The 24,396-nt window shown below is 42.9% G+C and overlaps 3 protein-coding genes across 3 annotated transcripts in view; 1 reads left to right on the forward strand and 2 right to left on the reverse strand.

Annotated features, from left to right (window-relative positions):
* Positions 1-214: 214 nt before the first annotated feature.
* On the reverse strand, positions 215-5,574 carry LOC143295845 (small nuclear ribonucleoprotein Sm D2-like). Its single transcript, XM_076607496.1, has 3 exons — positions 5,442-5,574; positions 3,584-3,763; positions 215-1,036 (listed from the first exon to the last, which is right to left on the reverse strand). Exons 1-3 carry the CDS (start codon positions 5,444-5,446, stop codon positions 862-864), a joined length of 360 nt encoding a protein of 119 aa, XP_076463611.1. The 5' UTR covers positions 5,447-5,574; the 3' UTR covers positions 215-861.
* Positions 5,575-8,025: 2,451 nt separating this feature from the next.
* On the reverse strand, positions 8,026-19,464 carry LOC143296507 (carboxylesterase NlhH-like). Its single transcript, XM_076608476.1, has 8 exons — positions 18,824-19,464; positions 17,970-18,102; positions 17,176-17,300; positions 15,453-15,550; positions 12,893-12,987; positions 12,107-12,252; positions 10,688-10,774; positions 8,026-8,259 (listed from the first exon to the last, which is right to left on the reverse strand). Exons 1-8 carry the CDS (start codon positions 19,191-19,193, stop codon positions 8,192-8,194), a joined length of 1,122 nt encoding a protein of 373 aa, XP_076464591.1. The 5' UTR covers positions 19,194-19,464; the 3' UTR covers positions 8,026-8,191.
* A 2,802-nt stretch (positions 19,465-22,266) lies between these two features.
* LOC143296296 (uncharacterized) overlaps positions 22,267-24,396 on the forward strand; it is a 41,765-nt gene continuing 39,635 nt past the window's right edge. Inside the window, exons 1-3 of the mRNA XM_076608147.1 lie at positions 22,267-22,366; positions 23,140-23,404; positions 24,008-24,145. Coding sequence (XP_076464262.1) covers positions 23,168-23,404; positions 24,008-24,145 — 375 coding nt within the window. The 5' untranslated portion in view covers positions 22,267-22,366; positions 23,140-23,167. The remainder of the gene's footprint in view (positions 22,367-23,139; positions 23,405-24,007; positions 24,146-24,396) is intronic.

Here is a 24,396-nt window from a genome sequence, read left to right on the forward strand (position 1 = left end):
AATTGAAAACAAACTGCAAGGTAAAGTGTGGTCATAATAAATACAGTTAGCTCAGATGCAGAACTGAGAAAAAAAACACAGCAAGTTTTAAATGTACTAGAAGGCATAAGCGAAGGAGAGGCAGTGAGAGTTGAGGACAAAAAAAAGAAAAAAAAAAAGAGATAAGTCAAACAAAAATGTCTTGTCACACATCCACACAGTCAGGAATGTAGAATTCTGGACAGGTGTCTTTGGACATTTAATGATTTATTAAAAATAAAAACAAGTGTAACCTGCAAAACGTTTCTGTTAAAAATAACCAACTGATCCAATCATCTGCCAGCTGCCATATTCTGTTCACTGATACAGTGATAACAAGTGTTGAAATCTTGTTTGTTTTGTTTGAAATCTATTTTTATTTTCAAAAATAGATTCCTAATATGTACTACATCTTTCAAGTCTGTTCTTACAATTAATTAACATTTCTAGTCTCTCAGTTGGTTTCAAATCCATTATCAATGGCCTAAGAAATTTTCCTCCAGGAACTGTAGTTCACTTCCATTTCAATTAGATGTGTGCTCTCCCTTCTTATGGTCATGCATGTCATATGTTCCTTTTGTTTTGTTTTGCTATAAAAAAAATATAAAAAAGTTTAATATCTTTTTATTATTTTTTTTATCTTTATTTTTTTAAACATACTCCCCTTGAAACAAAACAACCACAAATCTGCACAACACTCAAAGTGCAACAAACAACATTGACCTGCGTTTTTCAGTTCTTCACCACGATGAATGTGAAAACCTTTTTATCTCATGACAAAATGACAATGAAATGAATACCCTCCCAATGTCTCCTCACACTCACACAAAAACAGTTCCAAGTCTATTTTGCAGATGCCAATGGATTTTTAAGCACCAAAATCACAGAATCTCCTCTGAGGAACATTTTGGAAATGAAACGATCCTTGTTGACAGGTTTAGACTTCTTCTTGCCTTTGCCTGTCTTGGGAACCTCTGTCCACATCTCCTTCACATTCTCCAGCACCATGTTGCAATGCCTGAAAACAAAGAGAGAAAAACATTTATTCATGTCCTTTCATCTTTGATCTACCCATATCGGCATATTGCCAAATTAATATCTTGCTCATCCCTCATTTTCTGAACTTTTTTGTTACAGTGGGCAGACAGAGAATGTCCTGCTTCTGATCTGAGCTGCTTCAATTCAGTTCAAGCAAACTTATGTGCAGTGAACCTGTCTACCCCAGCATTTTGATATGAAACTGCTCTCTTCACTGTTCCTTTGTAAGTTTGATGTTAAAATTAAAAGCAATAAAACAGAGAGAATAATATTTAATTTAATAATGATACATACACTGAGGCTTCTCAAAGTGTCAAGCTGGCTCCAGAAAAACACATGTCATTTGAGTGATCAGAATGATGGCTTTAACCCCTAGGCTGCCTATATGACGAGATAACTCCTCATCGCAAGCATGTACGCTTTGCTGCCACAATGACGAGATAACTCGTCATCGAAATATTCTGACTTTTTCCTGGTTTGCATTCAGTTCGCTGACAAAAATAGTGGTAGCTTTAGCCTGGGGAATCTTTCTAGAGTCTATTCATAGCTAGAAACACCATCTACGTCATGAGGCAGTCCTTTATTTGAACATTTTGGTTGAGTTACTGTCCCAGTGTTTGCCTAGTTCCTCTCCTTGCTTGCTCAACAAAATGTCGGACCGACACCGTGCTCAAGACATGCAATCGTGGCGAACTAAATCAACCAAGATTGCTTTCTTTAGCCGATGCTCAGACTGAACTGAAGCGTAAATTTGAAGAAGACAGTGATGAACATTTATAGGATGATTTGATAGAAAATAAAGGAAGCAATCAAGAGAGTGGCCAAGATACGACTATCAGTGAGTGATGCCAGCTGTACAGACATTAGCAGATGATAGAACATGACCGAATTATTAGCAGGACACAGTGTGAGCAATATTCTTGACACTCAACCAACGCAGTCTGATGAGAACTGGATAAAGTGACTGTGTGAGAGGGGTGAAGAGGAGGAGGGTGGAGACTGAGGAGGCGTGGCCTCACATCCATATTATCACTTGGAGAAGTCACAATGCATTATGTATCTATCTAAAAAAAAAATTTAAAAAAAGAAAAAAAATATATATACTGTGGTTGTACTTCTAGTATGATTTGTGTTTGCAGATATCCATTTGTCCACAAAACAGGATATTTTAGTGCAAATTACTTGACTAATGTTTGTAATGAACAAGTTGAAAATGTGACAAAAAACAAAACACTCACTTGCAGCTTAGTCTTCCATGAAGGACTATGTCTCACACACTAGAAGTCAAATTGCACTGGGACTTAGTGCTGTAGCCTTGGGGCTAACTAGCCTTTGGGATCTGTCCCAATGGTGAGTCCTAAGGCCCTCTTGATCGAGGGACTGGGGATGCAACTTGGGCAAAACACTCTCTACTATAAATTGTATAATCAAATTACAGCCCAAACAGTCGGGACAGCAGCTGCCTCCTCTGCTTCACCCGTATGAAGAGCACAGGAACAGGAGTCATGATGGCTGCCGGAAAAAGAGGGTGCTAGTCAGGGGGGCAAAGGCGAGGTTACCTACTTCCGGGAGGTTATCAGCCGTAGCTACTTTCGTTTTCTCCGCATAGGCGGATAGTAGTTTGCACAGGACAGGAATGTCAGACCCCTTCCGGAGTCTGCACTAGTGGGTCACGGTTAAGTATGTGTAATTAAACACTGATTTCAAAACAACAGCATGTCCCTAAAAATATATAAAATGGGAAAACAGCATGTGTTTTGTATTCTTTATTCATTAAGAAAATATATACTTTTATGGGTCTTTCTCCAATAACAAAGAGCACAGAATTTTTTGAAAATTTTTACCCGTTTTTGTGAAAAGAACATGGTAAATAGATTTACACCCAAGACGTACGGCGCGCAAAATTTTAGGCGATGTACGGGTATGGTTAACATGTCTATATAATTCAAATCTTATATTCTCATAAATGTGATCATTCAATTCTTGCAATCTACAATCAAACAGTCTTGTACAAACCAGATGTTAAAATCTACGAATTTTCTTTACATCCCCATTCAACCAACTTTTGTTACCCAGTTTACTTTTCACCTGGCATTGAAGTTGAATAATGTGTTATATGCTTTCCTTGGTAACTTAACTGCTACATCTGCGTTAATTTTACTAGTACCTTTTACATCTAACCATCAAATTCAAGTACACTAACTGGGCATCAGTTGCAGTGTGTTAGTCTCAACATATCAAAGCATATGGTGTTTAAAATGAATGACAGACACAGTAAAAGTCAAATCATATATTCTGGGGAGGTAGAGTGGTCAATGTAGGAAGAATGATGTGGTTTTTTTCCACTCTCATCTGTCCATATTGAAAATCACCAAACTGATTTTTGTGGCGATCAAGTCAAATAACCCTTTCAGCCTATGAAACCCTGTGTCAAAACAGAAAAAAAAGAAGAAAAAAAGAAAAAAAAGCAGTACCAATATAGCTAGTTATTCAGTGTGGGTGTGATTACAAAATGCATATGCGATACCTGTCAAAAGCCTTCACTCTGGCTAGCAGCTTTTTGTTGTTGCGGCAGTTGATGAGCACTTGTGTGTTGTTTTTCACAGATTGGGTCAGCACTGACAATGGACCTGTGTTGAACTCTTCTTGTTCCCGGGCCTGAAGCTCCTCAGGAGACATATCACTTTTAGGCTTGGCTGATAAAGCTCTGTGCAAGAAAGTACAGACACACTCTGACAGCAAGGCCAACATACACAATTGCAACTAATATTTTTTTTAATCTTTTAAAAAAAAAAAGAAAAAAAAAAAGTATATATATATATATATATATATATATATATATATATATAAAAGGGGGGGTGGGAGGGTGGGGGGGCATGGGAAGACTGGGACACACTGTTAAGTATCACACACTTCATTGTTACGTATTTGGGTGTGCTGCTCTAAATTCCTGACCAACATTTCAAGTGTTTTTATCTCTTGGGCCCAGCTGATGCCATCATTTCATTTTGATACTGACAGGGAGCGTAGAGCGGAAGCCTTGTCAGTGGTCCCAAACTTAAACGGGCGCAATAGCTGAGTAGTTAAAGCGTTGGACTGTCAATCTGAGGGTCCCAGGTTCGATTCATGGTGACGGCGCATGGTGGGTAAAGGGTGGAGATTTTTACGATCTCCCAGGTCAACATATGTGCAGACCTGCTAGTGCCTGAACCCCCTGCGTGCGTATATGCAAACAGAAGATCAAATACGCACATTAAAGATCCTGTAATCCATGTCAGCGTTCAGTGGGTTATGGAAACATGAACATACCCAACATGCACACCCCCAAAAACGGAGTATGGCTGCCTACATGGCAGGGTAAAAACGGTCATACACGTAAAAGCCCACTCGTGTGCATACGAGTGAACGTGGGAGTTGCAGCCCACGAACGCAGAAGAAGAAGAAGTCCCAAACTTAAATGGACTCTATGCCTTACAGTAACACACATACACACTTTACTAAGACAACTGAATGATAAAGATTACTTTTCTGGTTTTCTTTTCCAATCCTGATCCTCTGAAAATGCCAATTTTTCTTCTTCTTTTTAAAACTTCATCCTCTAGACTAAAGGCCATTTTGGCCAAAAGCATTAATAGGAAACATTGTTTTTTCTTAAGATTATGTGTACGAGCAGGTGTGCAGTGTGTATGTATGATGTATCAAAGTTTCTGAATGGCAGGAAAGCACAAAACTTACCCATGCAAGGGAATTATCCACTGATTTGCACAAATGGACACACTGATTTGCAAGTATGGGCAACTTGCAACAGGCAAGTGCAAAAAGAAGTTGACCTCCTGCATTAAAAGTGTGGTCATTCATTAACTTAATGCCTTACCCTTACTTTTTGTTTTAGGATACATTGTTAACATGAACGGATGAAGCGACAAGCCGACCACTTTAGTCCTTACTGCTCGGTTCTTTCCACACATATTATGTATCAGGCGTTCATGCTCAGCTCATCGAGTCATTCTTATCCATGATCTGAAACAAACGCTGACCAAGGAAGGGGGAAGCAGTGATGTTTATATTGATTGGATATCTTCTTACCTATTTCCATCGTGTCGCTATTTACATGTAATCGTTCTATGTACTTTAACTGGCTGTACTATAAAACCTGAAAACACAACCAGTTTACTGTTCCCAGCCCTTTCTTTAGTGTGTTTCTAGCTTTATAAGAAGATAAAAGACTGAAGAAAAATTTGCTGCACATCGAATTCGAAAATGGAACAAGACTCGTTGCGTGCAAGGCATGGGACATAATCGTGGGATGTATAGATAAAAACTACCAGCTTAATCTCATACATACGATAATAATCTAAATTTCTTAGAATATTTCTAATACTTACGCCATGCTTGCTGATTTAGATGGATAAAATAACCACTGCAGATTTTATCACAACGCTGCGATTTCGTTTTTGGCGGAAACGGAATTGCTCACATGGGCATCTTTTTACAGGAATTTGGCCCAGGTTCGATTCCCGATAAATAAAGTGAATTTGAATTCCAGTTAGTGTTCTAATCCCCTCTTTATGTGTCGGTGTATGTCACTGACATACTATTCCTACATCTCAGTGGCTGTCACGAATGCCATGGATCTGTCACTGGGGTGACGGACCGCCTGGGAACGTGTCACTGACCGCCGCGGCGGGGGTGCAGTTCCGTTTTTTTTTTATTCTCAACTTTTTTTTACTTCAGTCCTTTACTCTTTCTTTCCCTGGATTTTCAGGATCTCCCCTTTTTTCGATCTTCATTCGCTCTTCTCACGCTAATTGTAGTATTTAATGCTCAATGATGGAGTGATGGCCTCAGTAGAGCCGGTTACGCGTCCACCTAGGACTGAAGCGAGCCGGAGAATCTGTGCGCGCTGGTTCGAATCACGGCTCAGCCGCCGATACTTTCTTCTCCTCCACTTGACCTTGAGTGGTAGTCTGGACGCTAGTCATTCGAATGAGACGATAAACCGAGGTCCCGTGTCAGTGCAGCACTGATGCACTTCAGTAGTGCACGTAACTTGTGAAGAACCCATGGCAACAAAAGCCGCCGGGTTGTTCCTGGCAAACTTTTGTAGAAAAATCCACGTTCGGCAGGAAAAAAACAAATACCTTACTGGCACTGCACGCAGGAAAAAATACAAATGGGTGGCGCTGTTGTGTAGCGATTGACGCGCTGTCCCTGGGGAGAGCAGCGCGAATTTCACACAGAGCCTCGGAAATCTGTTGTGACAACTGAACTGAAAAGACTCAGTGAGAAATACAACGACTATGATCCAGTACAATACAATACAATATATTTAGAACTCAAAATAAAATGTTATGGCTGACTGCTTCATTCTTCTTCTTTTCTTCCGTCTCTACAATAAAAACTGGAAGAAATGAACTGATAGTGTGTAGACCGGTATTGACGGATGCCCTTCAGTTTGCGGGGGTGTCTGGCCTGGAACTTGAATCGCGTTGTTTGGCTCTCGATTTTATACTACTTGCTTTTTCTGAAACGAGGGGTTTTGTGAACATCTGATTATCTGTCTTTCTATCTGTCTGAGTAGCTGTTGTGGTCAGTCTTGTTCTCCAGTGTGAATGCGTGTGCACTAGTGGTCACGGCGGCCACTGAGTAGATGTCAGTGGACTGTGTAGTGATCTGCCGGAGAAGACATCAGTTATACTTTATGTAATATCTGATTAGTATTTAAGTAATTTATTTACTTGTGATCATGATAAGAGAGGCAAACTCGGGAAAGAGAAAGTAGCGATCGCTGCCGGGTAGTTCCGAGAGTTTCAGGCTTCATGATTATCAGTAAATTTCACTCGCCCAGGCCAGACGATCATATCCACTGACGGACGTACACCGATGGGCCATACCGACCATGCACTGACGTTGAAAACACCGGTTTAGTCACCGAGCACCGTCGGGCCCGGTTAGTATACCTACTTGGAGAGTACGTGACCGCCTGGGAATGCCACTGCATGTGCTCTTGGCATTCTTTTCGTCATTCTGTTTTCCAAGTCAACTTCAGTCACTTTTTTTTTTAATCGATATCTCTAACCCCTTTGTCCTTTCCCATTTATTTCCCTGGATTTTCTAGATGTAAGATTTTCATTCGTTTTTTTCAAGTTCACTGTGATTTCATTTTCTATACTTAGAACTGACCAATAATAAACAGTTATGTCTGACTGCACATTTGGCGCTCAGTGGATTTTCAATTAAAAACAAAACAAAAAAAACTTGGTAATTCTGAAATGAGAACACGGAAATCTGTAAGATTTATCCACTTAATTGGTGTTTAATTAACCGGCTGCTTCAGTCACTACTGCGTTGAAGGTGGTGGTCATCACATCAGCATCCCTATCAAGCGCTACTCAGTGTAGCATTGGTGCAAACTTTCCGCAGTTGTTGCTTTGAAGGATTCACAGATAGAAGGATCCTTCAGTCTGTCTAGGCTGACTTTCAGTCTTGTGTTTCTGGGCTTGATCTTTTTGAGCTCAGTTGACTCAGAAGTTGATCACTTTCAATGTCGGCACCAGAGAACGTCCTGGTTTTTGCTCTGCTGATGCCCGACTAGAATCGATGCTGTACCAGGTCCGTCTGTTTTCGATCTGGTTGTGATATGATCCACCTAGCGCATGCCTTCATGAAGTCTTGTGCCGAGTTTTATGTGCAACTACTCAGTGAATCTATCAATATAGTGTTCTGACCTGTGTCTTCGTTACCCAAATTAACGTTCAACATATCTTTATAATTGATAGACAAGACTGAAGTAACACAAAAGGACAGGATGCTGATGATGAACAGAACTGAACTATGTTCAGTCACAAGGTCACAAAACGCACAAGCGCACACCAACGCAAACACAAAATATGCACACTCGTAAACGCACTCACCAAACACCGAAAACTGGTTGCTTTTCATAATGCTGTTTACTGTGAAAGGACAGGGTGGAGGAAAGTCATAATAAATGCAGCAATCAAACGTGGGCCTACCTAGGAAGGAAAAAAAACAAGTATGAATTTTGTTTCATATTCAAGGGGTGAAATTTGAAACTCGACTACCTCGTAATATCTATACACAACATCCATCACCCGAAGAAGACCGCCATGATAACTCATTGAAACTGACGAATAAAGTTCACTGTCTGCATGTAGGGGTCCACAGCCAGATCCCAGAAATGATCTGAAACGCGAGCAGAGAAACAATGTTGATTCCCTTCCCCCATCATTTTCAGGGCGAGGTTGTCAGTTGGTAGCTTACTGTTACTTTCACCACCAGTTCCAATACGGTTTCCCAGAGGGGCGTTGGGGTTTGCATGGAGGGGGAGGTTCTGAGGAGAGAGACAAAAATCTTCTTCTTCTTCTTCTTCTTCTGCGTTCGTGGGCTGCAACTCCCACGTTCACTCGTATGCACACGAGTGGGCTTTTACGTGTATGACCGTTTTTACCCCGCCGTGTAGGCAGCCATACTCTGTTTTTGGGGGTGTGCATGCTGGGTATGTTCATGTTTCCATAACCCACTGAACGCTGACATGGATTACAGGACCTTAAACGTGCGTATTTGATCTTCTGCTTGCATATACACACAAAGGGGGTTCAGGCACTAGCAGGGCTGCACATATGTTGACCTGGGAGATCGTAAAAATCTCCACCCTTTACCGGAGACAAAAATCGCACAAGTACATTTGAGCAATGAAAAACCCAGGAAAATGACACTTGTGCTTCATCAAACATGAAAAACATACACACACAAACCCTCAGAAAAACAACAATAAAGAAACAAGCTGTCCGTGGAAGGAATAATGCATGAAACTGAAGGTTCTCTCCCCCCCCCTCTCTCTCTCTCTCTCTCGTGCCAACGAAGTCAGGCGCGTAACAATAAAGAAACAGCTGTACGTGGAAGGAATAATGCGTGAAACTGAAGGTTCTCTTCCTCTCTCTCTCTTTCCCTCGTGCCAACGAAGCAGTCAGGCGCATTGTTGCACTATTTAAAAATGAATGAAAGAAAGAAAAAATTGTGCTCTCCAATGACTTTCACGCAAATGAGGCCACAAATGAAGAATAAAAACCCAAAACAAAAAAGAATGTTTAAAAAAAGTAGTACGTGTATGTACCACAGTGGGCTTACTTCAGTTAAGACGCCAACGAATTAACGAGGGCAGTGCACTCACAACTATTTCGCTTAATAAATTCATTGGAAAACTAACATGTTTGTTCCAAAAGTCTTGCACCAAGCCAATGTACTTCCATCTGTAAAAGCAACCTTCCAATGTGGATGGGTCATTGCCAATAATTCTGCTCAAGATACATGCTCTGGAGTTTTCACGTGAACACTGTCAATAATAATCTATTGTTGCTTTATTTCTTTTCCTTGTCTCCACCCTTTTGTATCTGTCTATCGGTGCTGATCACAGCACTAAAACAACTGTTCTTCACATCTGAATAATAAGCTGTTAGCGTCCGACTTCGGACAAATCTCCCCTCCCACTCTTCTTGACCTGTCAGCCGACTTTGACACAATAGACCATTCGATCCTTCTTCCCGTCTTCATTGTACCTTGGGCATCAAAGGCGCCGCTCTCAGATGGTTCAAATCGTATCCAGTCTTTTACAACTGACAATTACCATGAGCCCGAACCTGTCAAACTGAAGCCGAACACGGAGTTCCACAAGGCTCTGTTCTTGGCCTCGCGCTCTTCGCCGGCATTGTATACTGCCCCCTTGTTGAAATTATCAACCACCATAATGTCATTCACCATTCTTACGCTCAGCTTCAGAAAAGCGACATCCCCGAAATGTTTCCCTCTCTCTTACAAGAAACATTCGACTTCTTCCTGGGCATCCACAAATGGATGACTCAGAATTTAGCAATCAGACATGTCAACACTGCTAATATCAATTACGGCACATCAGTTCTGTTCGGAAACTTAGCCACTGGTGCAACTTCTAAACTAGTTTCTCTCATTCTTTCGACTCGACTACTGTAACTGTTGCCAGCTTCATCCATCCACTCCATTCACCACACACAAAACTCAAGTTACTCAAGTTGCTAAGCAGAAAGGGCAATACAAAAGGTGAGAGGAAGCAGGTATAATGCACCACGCGCGATTTCGTTCGTCTCTGCATGTGCGTGTGTATATATATATATATATATATATATATATATATATATATATATATATATATATATATATATATATATATATATATATATATATATATATATGAACGTATAAGTTCGCGCGCGTACGGCACGTGTATGAATAGAAAGTGGGGGTGCACAGGAGTTGCGCTCGTGCGCACGTTTGTGTCTGTATCAGTACAGCGTGTATCAGTAAGTGGCGTACACGTTTCAGCGATGAATTTGCAATATCAATGGTGTATTTGTCACGTCGTTGCGTGCGCGTGACGTGCATGCGTTCGCACAACGCGTATGTGTTTGTGTGCGAGCGAGGGCGGTGTGCGGAAGCTCATGGACGTATGCACGAGCGCTTGATAAGCTCTTATGAATATGCCTGTCAGTCCGGCAGTCTGTGCGCGTCTGCGCGTTTGTCAGTCAGGTATATAACATCATTTGTTGCGTACGAAGTGATCACACAGGCTTAAACTCACCTGGCAGTGAGAAAAAGGAGTGTGGTGCACCATTGACCTGCACCAGTTCCGTGGACACTCCCGCCTTTGTCATTTTCTTGTGGTAGGCTGCGGTCATACCAATCCATAAGTCACATTTCGTGTCTACTACATTGCTACTGCACAAAACATAACCAAATGGTACAAGATAAGCTGCATCATCCAAACAACACTGTACCTTACACCTCTGAACAATGCAACTGATGAAATGGATAAAAATGCTCTGATGAGAACATCACGGCTGTACAGTACATTATAAAACTGTACAGCATGTCACTGCACAGCAGTAGCACACTTTCGAACCACACGACATGATACATCATTGGTACGGCAGGAGCGTTCAGCACCATATGACACATTAATGCCCAATGTAAAAGGAAGTTTTAAGGCCTCACTAGCCTTTTACGGCCAACATGACAGTGAATTCGTATCTGCTGTGTCTATGGCTCGGCTAGGAAAGTGGGGCCCAATCCTAGACGTTCTCACCTGCCCCAGCCGAATAGACAAGAAGTAGAAGGGAGGTACCCATCAGTTTAGGCCTGGGTTGAGGAAAATCAAGGAAAACGCCTTTCCCACGACACAACACCACTCCGAAACACGGACTTGAATCCCGATAACTGGAGAACACCGACATGATCAGGAGTCCAACGCCTGTCAGATTCTGCCATGGTGTCTCCTGTCATCGTAGATAACATGACTTCGTGCAATGTATACTGTAGCACCACACCCCTGGCACCGCAGTGAGGCACCAGCTGCACCAAACAGCACAAACTGCGGATATATACCTACTACTGATCTATGCACTCAGCATACAACGGGTGTGTATCAAAAGGAAAAGGGGTAGGAACGTGGGTGTAGGGTGGTGGGAGTACTGTTAATAACCAAGCCGAAATACTTCCAGTAAACAAAATGTACAATTGAATGACTTGGACACTGGTTATGAAAAAACAGCAAACACTGATCACAGCAGGCAGGGTGTGTGTATCAGTGGTGCGCGCGCGTGCGCGTTTGTCTATATGAGAATGCGCGCGTTTGTGTATACTGTATGAGTGCGCACGTTTGTGTATACGAGCATGCCGCGGTGCGCGCACGTGTGTCAGTGTGTGCGGGCGTGTGTGTGTTTGTGTGGGTGCGTACACGTGTGCATCAGTGCGTGTGAGTCTGTAAGTGTATGTATGTGTATGTGTGTGTGTGTGTGTGTGTGTGTGTGTGTGTGTGTGTGAACGCGCATGTGAGTGTGTGAACGCGCCTTTGTGTGTGTGTGTGTGTGTGTGTGTGTGTGTGTAAGCGTGTTCGTGAGAGTGTGTGTGTGTGTGTAAGCGTGTTCGTGCGAGTGTGTGAATGTGTGTGTGTGTGCGCTCGCGCGCGCGAGAGAGAGCGTGCGGCCGTAGACGGACGTACCGAGGCTGTGGTCCCGGAGTGGCCCCAGCTGGGACACGACGAAAAGGGAGGGCGGAAGGCAGTGAAGGTCCGGCCTCACGAAGGGACGAAACCAGATGGCCTCCGTCAGCTCCGGCTTCGCAGTCCCAAGGAACTGAGACATAAGCCTGCAACCACAACGGATGTGCCAGTATCAGCAACAAAGAAGTGTCAAAACGTGCGGACTCATCCATAAACGCTATGTAGCTGCATCTGCTTTGGAGGGAACAAATAAAAACGCCGGAAAAGAAAAGGAGCAGATGCCTGACCATCTGCTTTGGGGGGGGGGGGGGGGGAAGAAGAAGAGCAGATCATGCCTAACCATCGCATAAACCCAACACACCGGTCAGGCCTTGAGAGCCCATCCAAGTTTTGTATAAACCATCAATTAACATAAAATGAAATAATTAAACAAAATAACCGAATTGAGTAAATGCACTAAAATATGATATTCAAGTGAAAAATACGTAACAATGAGGGTGTGGAAATGTCCGGCTGGTCAAGGAAAGGAAAGGGAATGGAGAACAGAACGGGATTTAGCCCTGAAGCGAAATGGAAGATACATTCTATATCTTTAGCTTTTCGGATGAAAACGGTAAACTGAAGTCCCGCGTTCAGCAATGAGTACTGTCCCTGGCAACAGTTTGTTGAAAAAATCTACTCTGACAGTAAAACTGCCTGCAGTTACGGATCTTTAAAAGTTCATATTGGTAAATAAATGTGTGTGTTTCCACACACACACACACACATACACACACACTGACATACCATTTCAGTCCCGTCGTGTTCATCCCAGGGGTGTTGGCAAATTCTGTGAAGGACGGACCAGCCATGGTGAAGTCCGCGATGGGGTCTATCAAAATCTGAAATCAGTCAAACATAATATAAGCTGCCTTTAAAAACGTGTATACCTATTTTCCTCGCACATAAGATAAGTGTAAAAGTACAGGTGAATGACAAACTCCCCCCCCCCCCCCCCCCCCGAAAAAAAACCCCCAAAAAAAAACAACAACAACAAGAAGAGTTGGCCTGGAGGTAACGCTCGCCTTGGAAGAGAGAATCTGAGCGCGCTGGTTCGAATCACGGCTCAGCCGTCGATATTTTCTCCCCATCCACTCTCTGAGACCTTGAGTGGTGGTCTGGACGCTAGTCATTCGGATGAGACGATAAACCGAGGTCCCGTGTGCAGCATGCATTTAGCGCACGTAAAAGAACCTACGGCAACAAAAGGGTTGTTCCTGGCAAAATTATGTAGAAAAATCCATTTCGATAGGAAAAACAAAACTGCACGCAGGAAAAAAAAAAAAAAAAATTGGGTGGCGCTGTAGTGTAGCGACGCGCTCTTCCGGGAGAGCAGCCTGAATTTCACACAGAGAAATCTGTTGTGATAAAAAGAAATACAACAACAACAACAACAAAAAAAGATGAAGGAGAAAAGCAAAAACAAAAAAACAAAAACAAAAACAAAAAACAACAAAAACAAGAACAAAAAAAACAAAAAACAAAAAAACCCACAAAAAACAAAAAACAAAACGGCCAATACCTGGCCCTCTCGCTCAAATAATAATAATAATAATAATGGATACTTATATAGCACACTATCCAGAAATCTGCTCTAGGTGCTTTACAAAAACGCTTTTGATAGCATAAAACATTATATCTATGTTACATACACACACCAAAATGTGACCACACACACACACACACACGCACGCACGCACGCACGCACGCGCACACACACACGCACGCACGCACGCACACACACACACACTGCATACATACATTTTAACATACATGTGTATCTAACAGTTACCCTAACACATACGCACACATAGGCAGGCACAAACTTACATAAACACACGCACACACAATACACATTCATATACATGCATGTAGTTGTGGACCTGCCACAATTGAACTTATTGCTGAGGGAAAAAGTGAGTTTTGAGACGAGATTTAAAAGATACGAGGGAATCAGAATGACGGAGGTTATCAGGGAGCTTGTTCCACGTCTTTGGCGATTGAAAAGAAAACGATCTGTGTCCATAGGTCTTACTTCTGACGTGAGGTATCCTGAGAAGTCGAGTATCAGAGGAAGAACGGAGCTGGCGAGACGGGGTATAGATATGGATGAGTTCAGAAAGATACTTGGGGCCAGATCCGTTGACTGCAGAAAAGGTCAGAGTGGATAGCTTATAGTCTATTCGATCAGAAACAGGCAACCAGTGGAGAGACTGAAGAAGAGGAGAAACATGGTCAAATTTAGAAGCTCTGCAAATGAGTCTGGCAGCGTTATTCTGAATTCGTTGGAGTCTGTCTAACAGGTATTTGGGAAGGCCGGCCAAAAGAGAGTTGCAGTAATCCAATCTTGAGAGAACCAGAGAGCATACAAGTGTTTTGGTTGCATCGGTTGAGAGATAGTGGCCGATAGAGCTGATTCTACGCAGTTCCAAATAGGCAACTTTACAGATATTCGAAATGTGCTGTTGGAAGGAAAGAGACTGGTCCAGGATTACACCAAGACTGCGAACAGAGGGAGAAAGTGAAAAAGGTGTGCTATTGATCAGAACAGAGTCAGGAAAGGAAGGATGTTGACGAAACTTCTTTGGACAGGTTATCATCAATTCAGTCTTATCATCATTTAATTGCAGCTTGTTGAGAGTCATCCAGTCCTTTAGGCCAGCAATGCACTCCTGTGTTTGAGTCACCAGTGCATCAAATTCAGCTATGGAGGCCGACTGATAAAGTTGTGTGTCATCAGCAAAGCTCTCATGCGACATCGCATGATGACTGATGAGCAAAAGGAATTTTCTAGGTAACTCGATCTGTCTGTCCGTTTCTGTTTCTCTCCAAAAGTTTCCGTTTCAATGCGTTCACAAAACTTAAGCCGGGTAGAATTGTGTCCTCTATATACGCTCCATGAGAGAGAGAGAGAGAGAGAGAGAGAGAGAGAGAGAGAGGGGGGGTGCTATGGTCGAGTGATATCACATATGAACATATTTTGTCAATTTCTTTGTGTCGCTTTGCGTTTTTCCGTAACACAAACTTTCCTTGAATATCTAACGTATGAGTGATATTGAGTGAGTGAGTGAGTGTGTGTGAGTGTGTGTGTGAGAGAGAGAGCGAGCGTGCACGACTCGTGCTGAGCATAGGTACGCCCGTGTGTGTGTTATGTGCATACCTGTTTCGATGTCCATCCTGAAATGGGTATCCCGGTGTAATCTACAATTACTTCAATTTACAGAGAGAGAAAGAGAGAGAGAGAGAGAGAGAGAGAGAGAGAGAGAGAGAGAGAGAGAGTAGAGGGGTGACAAACAAAATAAGCGACCTGAAAATCCAGGCCGTGGACGGTGTGAGCGATAATAGCCGCTAGGAGTGCCCCACAATCGTCCCCTCCCACACCCACAGGACTGTCCATATGGCCACCTGTCCGAAACAACAAAACTCATTATCATGACAACAACAACGACGACAAAGACAGGTTAATATATTTACCACGTCTTTCCTTATCTATCTTATCTTATTGTTACGTCCACCCAACTATGGAGGGTCGTCTTGGGACTAAAAACTTGTAACTATCGATCCAGGTGAATCCGAAACAGTAACAAAACAGCAGCAGCAGCAACAACAAACAAACACACCTATCGGTCATAACATTCATACACACGAACCTAAGATATGCCTCTGACGTTGACCGTTTCGTCAATGTTTCATCAGAGGATTAAAAATCAACCTAAACATAGACATGATTATCATATTGTACATAAAATCATATGGCAGGCATACAAAACCAAACATTGCCAACAGGCACCTCACACTTCCAATGCGAATAAAAAAAAATATATATATATAAAATAATAAAAACCACACCAAAAACCCAGAATACAAGTAGTAAGAATGCCAAATTCTTAGTTTGGCTGTCAAGTATACACATACACACTCAAGATTTTCTGGGGAAAAAAACTACAAAAAAACAAACGTGGCCATTACAGGTGAATGGAACATCAAGGCATGAAAAAAAGAGACTGACCGGCTTAGCCTGAAAGAAATGGGGAAAAGCCGGAAACAAAATGAGCGCCAGGAAAAGGGAAACTTACTGCACAACACTGGTCAAACACACACACACACACACCAACATCGAGTAACTGTATTTGGCTGTAGAAAAGTCAACTTGCTTTTTACAATCATGTTTCCGTGTTGAATACTGTAAGTTATGAAAATGCACCCCGCCTGATTTCTCTTATTTGAAATGTTGAAGTTCTTATCTTATTCTTAAAAAAAAAACACACACAATGAGATCCTACAAAGAAAATCAACACTGAACAAAGCAGTAGGATCATCTGTACCTAGCTTCCGCACAGCATCACTCTGCTGCTTGTGACAAAGACAGCAGTCCTTCCCTGTGATACAACGCTCGTGTGTCTTCAGCTGCTGCTTGATGATACTTATTATGTAAAAACCAATGAGCCATTCAACGCTCACATCAAGCAAAGCATGTCGTTTAAAACTTGGTTCCTGACTTCGGAGCAGATGTCAGCGCTCACATTCGGATGTTACTTAATTGCGGTGGTCTCGCAGCTGAACGGACAGAGAATATCTTGAGGCCCTTTTCATGTTAGCAACAACACGATTCTGTCAGATTTGTTCCTAATTCACTCCAGGTTTTTTGTTGTGTGTGTGTGTGTGTGTGTGTGTGTGTGTGTGTGTGTGTGTGTGTGTGTTTTGTTTTGTGTGGTTTTTTTGTTGTTGTTTTTTTTACAATAATTTATGTTTATTTGTTAATGTTTTGAAGACATAAACGCATTTTGCCTCAGACAAATCAAAGACTTACATTATTCCAACGAAAACCCTAATTAACTGGACAACTGACATCGTAGATGAAAGGCTTTAAACTTTCATGTTTGATTTACCACGCGCTTTCGCACTCATGCACAGAGACTGAAAACATGCACCTCACAAAATGTATGCCTCAGCCGATCCCGCTCTTTCATTCACGGACACACACACACACACACACACACACACACGCAAGCACGGGCGCGCGCGCTAACCAATTCCTTTTTTGTTGTACTTGGAGATCCAGTCGGTGACGCAGTAAGCGTCAGCTACACTGTCCAGTAACTTGTACTCAGGGGCCAGTCGGTACTCAACGCTAACCACCACACAGTTACACAGCCTGCAACACACGTTGTGGTCAGTTCACTTCCATGACATACCGGCCCAATTTGTAAGTAAGTATATATATTTTCAGCCTTTGAAAATAAGACTACCGACTATCCCATATTGGGCGATGCGATTTATTTACGAGGAAGGTGGCAGAATGGTTAAGACGCTCAGCTGCCAATACAGAGGTGTGGGTTCGAATCCCGCTCTCGCCCTTTCTCCCAAGAAAGACTGGAAAATCCAACTGAGCGTCTAGTCTTTCGGATGAGACGATAAATCAAGGTTCCGTGTGCAGCACGCAGCTGGCGCACTGAAAACCCACGGCAACGAGAGTGTTGTCCTCTGGCGAAAATATGTAAAAAGAAATCCACTCTGATAGGTACACAAATATATAAGCATGTGCTCAAGGCCTGACAAGCACATTGGGTTAAGCTGCTGTCAGGCATCTGCCTAGCAGACTCGGATGTGATGCAGCGTATATGGATTTGTCCGAACGCAGTGACGCCTCCTTGAGCTACTGAAACTGAAACTGCTGTCAGGCATCTGCCTAGCAGACTCGGATGTGATGCAGCGTATATGGATTTGTCCGAACGCAGTGACGCCTCCTTCAGAAACAAACTGAGAATAACACTGCACTAGATAAGCCTTTTTTTTTTTTCCCCCTATGGGGCATGAAATCTACCTGGCAATAGTTTTCAGCATTGTGGCGTGAGTGTTGCGGCTTCCCGTCACCAGTCCCCCTCCGTGAAAGTAGATCAAGATGACGGGTATAAACATGACGTCACGGGGCTTGTAAACCGTCATGGGCACCGGTACTGCGATGGAGAGAGAAAGAGGGAGAGAGAGAGAGAACAAGAACAGTATCAAAATTCAAATCTCCGCAGCTAGGTTGGATAAGCGATCCTTTGCTGCACTGGATTCAGTTGTTCCTGTTGAGAATTCTCCTAAGTTCATGGAATAAGTGTTGAGTTTGGAACTTTCTTAACGCTAAGAATACTTAGCGCCGCTATGTTCGCTCGTGCAACCTGACCCAGACCTCAGGCCCCTTAAAAAAACGGAAACAAAAGTATACAACATTGTGATCACGTAACGCCAACAAATGTTGATCCCCACTGATTAACACAGACGATGCACTCTTATGCCAAAATTTCAACGAATTCCGGCCGTTTTTTCAGGTGCATTAAATAAATAAATCTCCTTAAAGTATTGCAAAGGATGCACATCCATTAACAAAAGACTATACAAAACACACACACACACACACACACACACACACACACACACACACACACCTGAATATATGTGTGGTCAATCACTCCTCCCGTTTCTTTTCCCTTCCTGTGTGTGTGTGTGTGTGTGTGTGTGTGTGTGTGTGCGATTTGCATAACATTACACTGATTACATAAATTGTTCAAAAACCAGCTGATCGAGAAAGCCACCCAATTTCAAGCCCATCAGGTATCTAACACACACAAAAGAACACACAAAAACACCGCGCTGGCGCTTGAGCATATACGGATCATTTACAAACCTCACCCATTTCATCTCTGATTCTGAATCTCTCAACAAACCCCGTCTCCATTCCTTCGAAGTGTGCCACTCCTCCTAGCGCCTCGCTCACCCTCAACGCTTGCCCTCGCAGCTGTTCCACTGGGATATCGCCGTAGTTTCTGACACCCATTTCTCGAAGTTTCCGACCGTAAGCCCGAGTCTCCGGGTGGATTCGGTACTTGCTTGCTGCCTCACCCCAGAGTTTCAAATCATTGATGTCGTCGCTCGTTGTTGAGGAAACGCGATAAACGAACGAGTGCCATGGACTTGTTTTGGGTTGCCGTGGCCGCAAACTGCCATGCGTAAACAGTTTTGTGGGAAATGCAGCTTGAAATGTGCTTCGAATGAAATTCATAGTTTTGCGGAAAAAAGAAAAGAAACAAAGGAGGAAAAAAAGAAAACGAAAAAGAAAACAAAAGAAAACCAGGACCAAAATCAACAATAACAAAATTAGTACCGCACGTGAGATTGCAAGCACAACTGAAGCGACCGAAGGACAAACTAAACGGGTGTGTCAAGATCGCCAGACAGTCCAGAACTCATGGTGAAATCAGCACAACGTAAAGCTTAATCTGTAATCACTTCCAGCGACAAGTCACATCTTGGTTGCCGTCAAAGATCAACCAGATAAGGTGACGGAACGTTCTGTGCTGGTTTCTCTGCGAGAGTTGACCAGCTCACTCACTTCACTGCCTGCGTGATTGAGCCACCTTACAACTGAGTTGCACGTGCAGTTTCAATCTTACAACCCGGCCGTTATGTCGTGGTTTTCTGACGTGTTTACAATGCAGTTTACATGGCACATCATGCTGTCAGTTGCACACGCCTCTGACTGAAGCCCATCGTTCACAGTTCGCCGACTGACGCACTTTGTGCGCGTGAGCTAGTTGCAATGTCAAGACTTTTCCATGCTGGCATAGCGAAATCTTGTCATGCAGACAGTTTGCCTTTTCTTGAAGTCAGTATAATTTGTCGTCACTAAAAACCCAGCCAAATGACCAAAACGCACAGACAGGCGATACAATCGACTGAGACGTAAGACAAGTCAATGGAGGCGGAGTGGACGCGGACTAGAGCGAAGCCGTTGAAATGTTCGGCACACGCGACTTCAATCAAAGGCATTAACAAATTAATTCTGCACAAAACCGTAGCCTGCGTCACAATCCCTTATCAGTCAGTGCGACAGCTGTCTTAAAAAGAGTCGATGGTGTATCGCATACACTGAGCAAGCACTGAGGGCGCCATTGAAGATGGTGCTGGGAGCTGCTAATCACTGGGCGGGAACCTGAAAGATCAGGTGCCGAGGCATTGGATCTGTCTATCGATAGAGGCATGAGCGAAATTCGACAACTTCCTTGGCCCGCCGCGTGCGGCCGCGTCAGAACAGCCCTCTTCACTGAGGGCCGGACTGCGCCTTCCTACCCCGGCCAATGGGGAACTGAAAACTCGCCTCATACCGGTTCATGCCTGCATAGCCGTGCAGCTGATTGGACGGCCCCGGCAGTAGGCATACTGCGATTGAACAAGGCTGCGCTAGAACTGAGAAAAGCAATTGAATACCAAGGAGAAGAGACCGTTCGCTATGTCTTTCTAAGCAGCTAGTGTGCTCTCAATGAGCTTGTCCGGCGTCAGGAAGAACCACCAGGGATGCCGGCCGGCCGGCCGAGACATTTGAAGTGCAACGAAGGTCTACCTCGTGCTCACTCAGGCCTGTCACCGTCACTGGTCCCCGCCGGAGAAACCTGGTCTGGTCGTGAGTGATTCCTTCAACTGAATCATTCACCAATATTTTCCATTTCTGGCGGTCTTGGGATAGGGCCAGCTGAGTTTCAGTGGTGATCTCAGGCTCCTCCGTCTCCGGCTGTTCATTCAGTGGCGGACTATGTTGTCTGCCCGTCCAGTCAGTCGTGACTTCTTTCGCTGTCTGCAACGTTTCCTTTTCAGTCCCCTGCCATGTTCCTCTAAGCCTAGCAGGTCTCAACGCTGGGGACGGCGGAGCCCGCCAGATCTTTTTACATGGCCATACACTCAGTGGTACCAATTTCCTTCATTTTTTCATTGCCGGCTGTGTTTAGTGGGTCGTCATACCGACAAACATGCTATCTGATGGTGGACTCCACTTTAATGAAGATATACCTACTGCCGGGTTCCACACTTCGAGTCAAAACCCCTATCTAGACATTCAACTCTCCGATGACCTGAAATGGAGCACCCACATTGCCTACTGTGACACCTGCAAAAAAGCACACAGCACCCATGGCTTCCTCAGGAGACTGAACCTGCGTTTCTGCCCCCCACAATGCAAGAAAAATGCATATCTATCTCATCAGACCAGCCCTCGAGTACAGTTCCATCATATGGAGTCCCTGCCTTAAACATGATATCGATAAACTTGAAAAAGTGCAGCGCCTATCTGCCCGGTTCATCACCGGCGATTATAAATCCAGAACACCCGGCTCCATCACCAAGATGCTTCACACTCTGCAACTGCCAACACTCCAACAGCGCAGACATGAACTACGCCTCATCTTCCTCTACAAGGTGTTTGAGGGGTTGGTACCGGCCATACCACCTGCTGAGTACTTAACCCCCCATAAACCAGGACGATTCATAAGGCCATGAACATCTGGCGATCTGTACGACACTGACCACCAGTGCGATCTCTAATTACATAATAAAAACACAAGATCATTCCAAGTCAGCAGATGTCAGACAAAGCAATACAAACAGTAATTTTTTGTTAACACAGTAAAAGACTGGAACCACCTGGAAGAAAATATAGTAAGAGCACCAACTCCTGAGATCTTCAAAAAACTATTAACGTCCCAACAGTGAACTTGCCAAGCTGCGCACACACCCCACCCGTCGCGATAATGCCATAATCTTGGCGACAGCGATGTACCCAACAGATACAGATACAGAGATGCTGGTGGGAAATCATCCATTTTCCCAGTCCGCTTCAGTTTGGACACAACTCAGTCAGACCCCAAAGTATACCACTACGGGTATGGTAACAATGACAGCAGTGGATGTCTAGAAGAAGAAGGAAGTGAAGAAGCTTGGTAACAGTTGAAACTGACAACGGCAGTTGTTGTCATTCAATTGTTTGTTGTCAGCCATTAAGAATACATCTGAACATATTTGCATGTGTAAACAGTATACAGGCTTTGAAAAGTTTGTCAGTCGTTAGTTTGCAGCGTTGAATGGAAGTGGCGGGCTTATGTGATATTTCGTTTACTCTCATCTTTTTAATATTGTCATTAAAATATTATTTGTTTGAAGAGAAAAAAAGAAAGAAAGGAAGAAAGAAAAAGGAAATGATATGATGCACTTCTGTGCCAATGCAATTTACGGAGTCAATGTGACTGTCCACAACTGAAAGAGTTTTACAGAGTGGTTTCCCTTGCTTTGCAGCGCACCCTACTTCCGTTGGTACAGTTGCGTGTGGACCGGTGGTTGAGGCAGCTTTGTTTTCATTATCATCATAATTTTCCTTCACTTTGTGGATATTGGGCCTGTTGCTGAATGGTCAGATAATTAACAACATCATATTTTGTCACGTCCATTTTCTGTCACAAGTGCACACCAAGATGTTTTGTCGGCTTAAAATATCGTACTGAACACAGCAGAGGACTGAGGAGCATAAAAAGAGACGAAAACAGAAAAGTAAAATCTTGGGATTGATTCAAAATATTATTTTTATTAATAAATAAGATGACACGATGATGACAGATCGATCGACTTTATTCAAACTGATGACAGATCGATCGACATTTAGGTTGTAATACCTATAACAACTTAACAAGTACTGGTGTACAGTTTGAAAAACAATGTTTCACTTTTGATAAAATTGTATTTGTCGAGGACTGGATGCTTGTGTCATCTGTGTATACATGTATATCACTATGTCAGTATGTACGTAAAATTGTACACATAATATTATGTTTGTGTATTGGTGTGTGCATGGGTGTGTCTGTGCACACTGTCATTCGACTGATTAGTGGAACATTATTGAAATCATGACATTTGTTTGGACTGTCATTTGTCATTTCATTTTATGACAGTATGACATCTGTGCATGTGTATCTTATAGTATAATTGATAGTATTTATGTAATTACTTATAAATTAATAGACCTTGTCTCACAGTGACACCATTATTTATCAGTCATAAAATATCACATTGTGTTGTTTACAGTTCTCTCACAGTCAAAGATGCAGCTGCAGTTTTTGTTTGGAAATTTGGTGTATGGCAACTGCACTAAGCAAATGAACCTCTACATTTCTGTTTCATAATTGCAGACAGAATAGAGGGAGCTAAGACAGCAACATGTACGGGAACTGGCAGGCCATGAACCAGTATGCTGCTGCGGCAGCTCAAGCCACGGCCACCAACTTGTACGCCCAGACACAGCAAGCTGCACAGACTGGCCAAACAGGCATGCCCATGATGGGACCAGGGATGGGTGTGGACGGAAGTATGCAGCAGCAGCAACAAATGTATCAGTGGTACTATGGTAACTGGCAGCAACAGCAGCAGCAGCCTGGCATGATGCAGCAAGGCTATGTAAGTATTAAAAGCAGTGTGCATCATTGCAGTGTTTTTTTTTTTGTGTGTGTGTCACTCATGTCTGCCACTATGACTATGAGTGTGTGTTTGTGTACAAGTGTGTGTGTGTGTGTGTGTGGATGTCACTATTACATGTGTACAACTAGTGTGTCTGACTGTATGTTCATAGGAGAGGGACACGGGAAATATTTGTCACTGATTCAGCAATTCAAAAATAGGTCAGTCATTACATCTGACAAATGATTTCTTCAGATCAGTAATATTGGAATAGAGTAAATACTGAACAATTGAATGGTCAGCTGAATTTTTTTTCTATAAAAGCCTTGAATGTGAAGACCAGAATACATTAGTCTCCTCTCACAGTCTCAGTCTCTTCAGTGGTAGAATCTGCTGAATTTGACAAAACATGAAGTTTGTGAAAAGGAAAAAAATCCTACTCTTTCTACAAGTACAAGTGTCTGTTCCACTGATTCTCAGTTCCATCTGAGTCTCTAATGTGTGCTCAAACCATTGAAGGAATGAAAGTGTTGAATCTTGTTGGATTATGGCTTTGATAAATTTTTTTAAAAAAGTGCATATCAACTTTTGAAATTTTTACAGGGGCAGCAGCAATATCCCCCGCTTCCCACAGAGCAGATGTTAAACCCTGCTCCTCCTGTGGAACCCCCGAAAGATGCAAAACCACCACTGCCCCCAGAACCCCCACCGGAAGAGCCAGACAAAGAGGACATGAAAAAGGTAGGTACCTAGACTGACTAATTCTGGAATAATGGAGTAAAACTGGAAGTTGAGAAAGATGGAGGTAGTTGGCATTTACTTCTTCTTTTTCTGTTTGTATTTTTCTTAATCATGTCAATCAATTTCGATCTATATTTTTTGTTGAATTGACTTTGATTCTGAATATTTAATATAACTTGTTTTTTTATTGTGTGTAAGAAATGTTAATAACTGACAGTGATTAGCAACAAAGTAAGGTATCAAGGCAACAC

The sequence above is a fragment of the Babylonia areolata genome, chromosome 21 (assembly GCF_041734735.1).
Source record: "Babylonia areolata isolate BAREFJ2019XMU chromosome 21, ASM4173473v1, whole genome shotgun sequence".
NCBI lineage: Eukaryota > Metazoa > Mollusca > Gastropoda > Neogastropoda > Buccinidae > Babylonia > Babylonia areolata.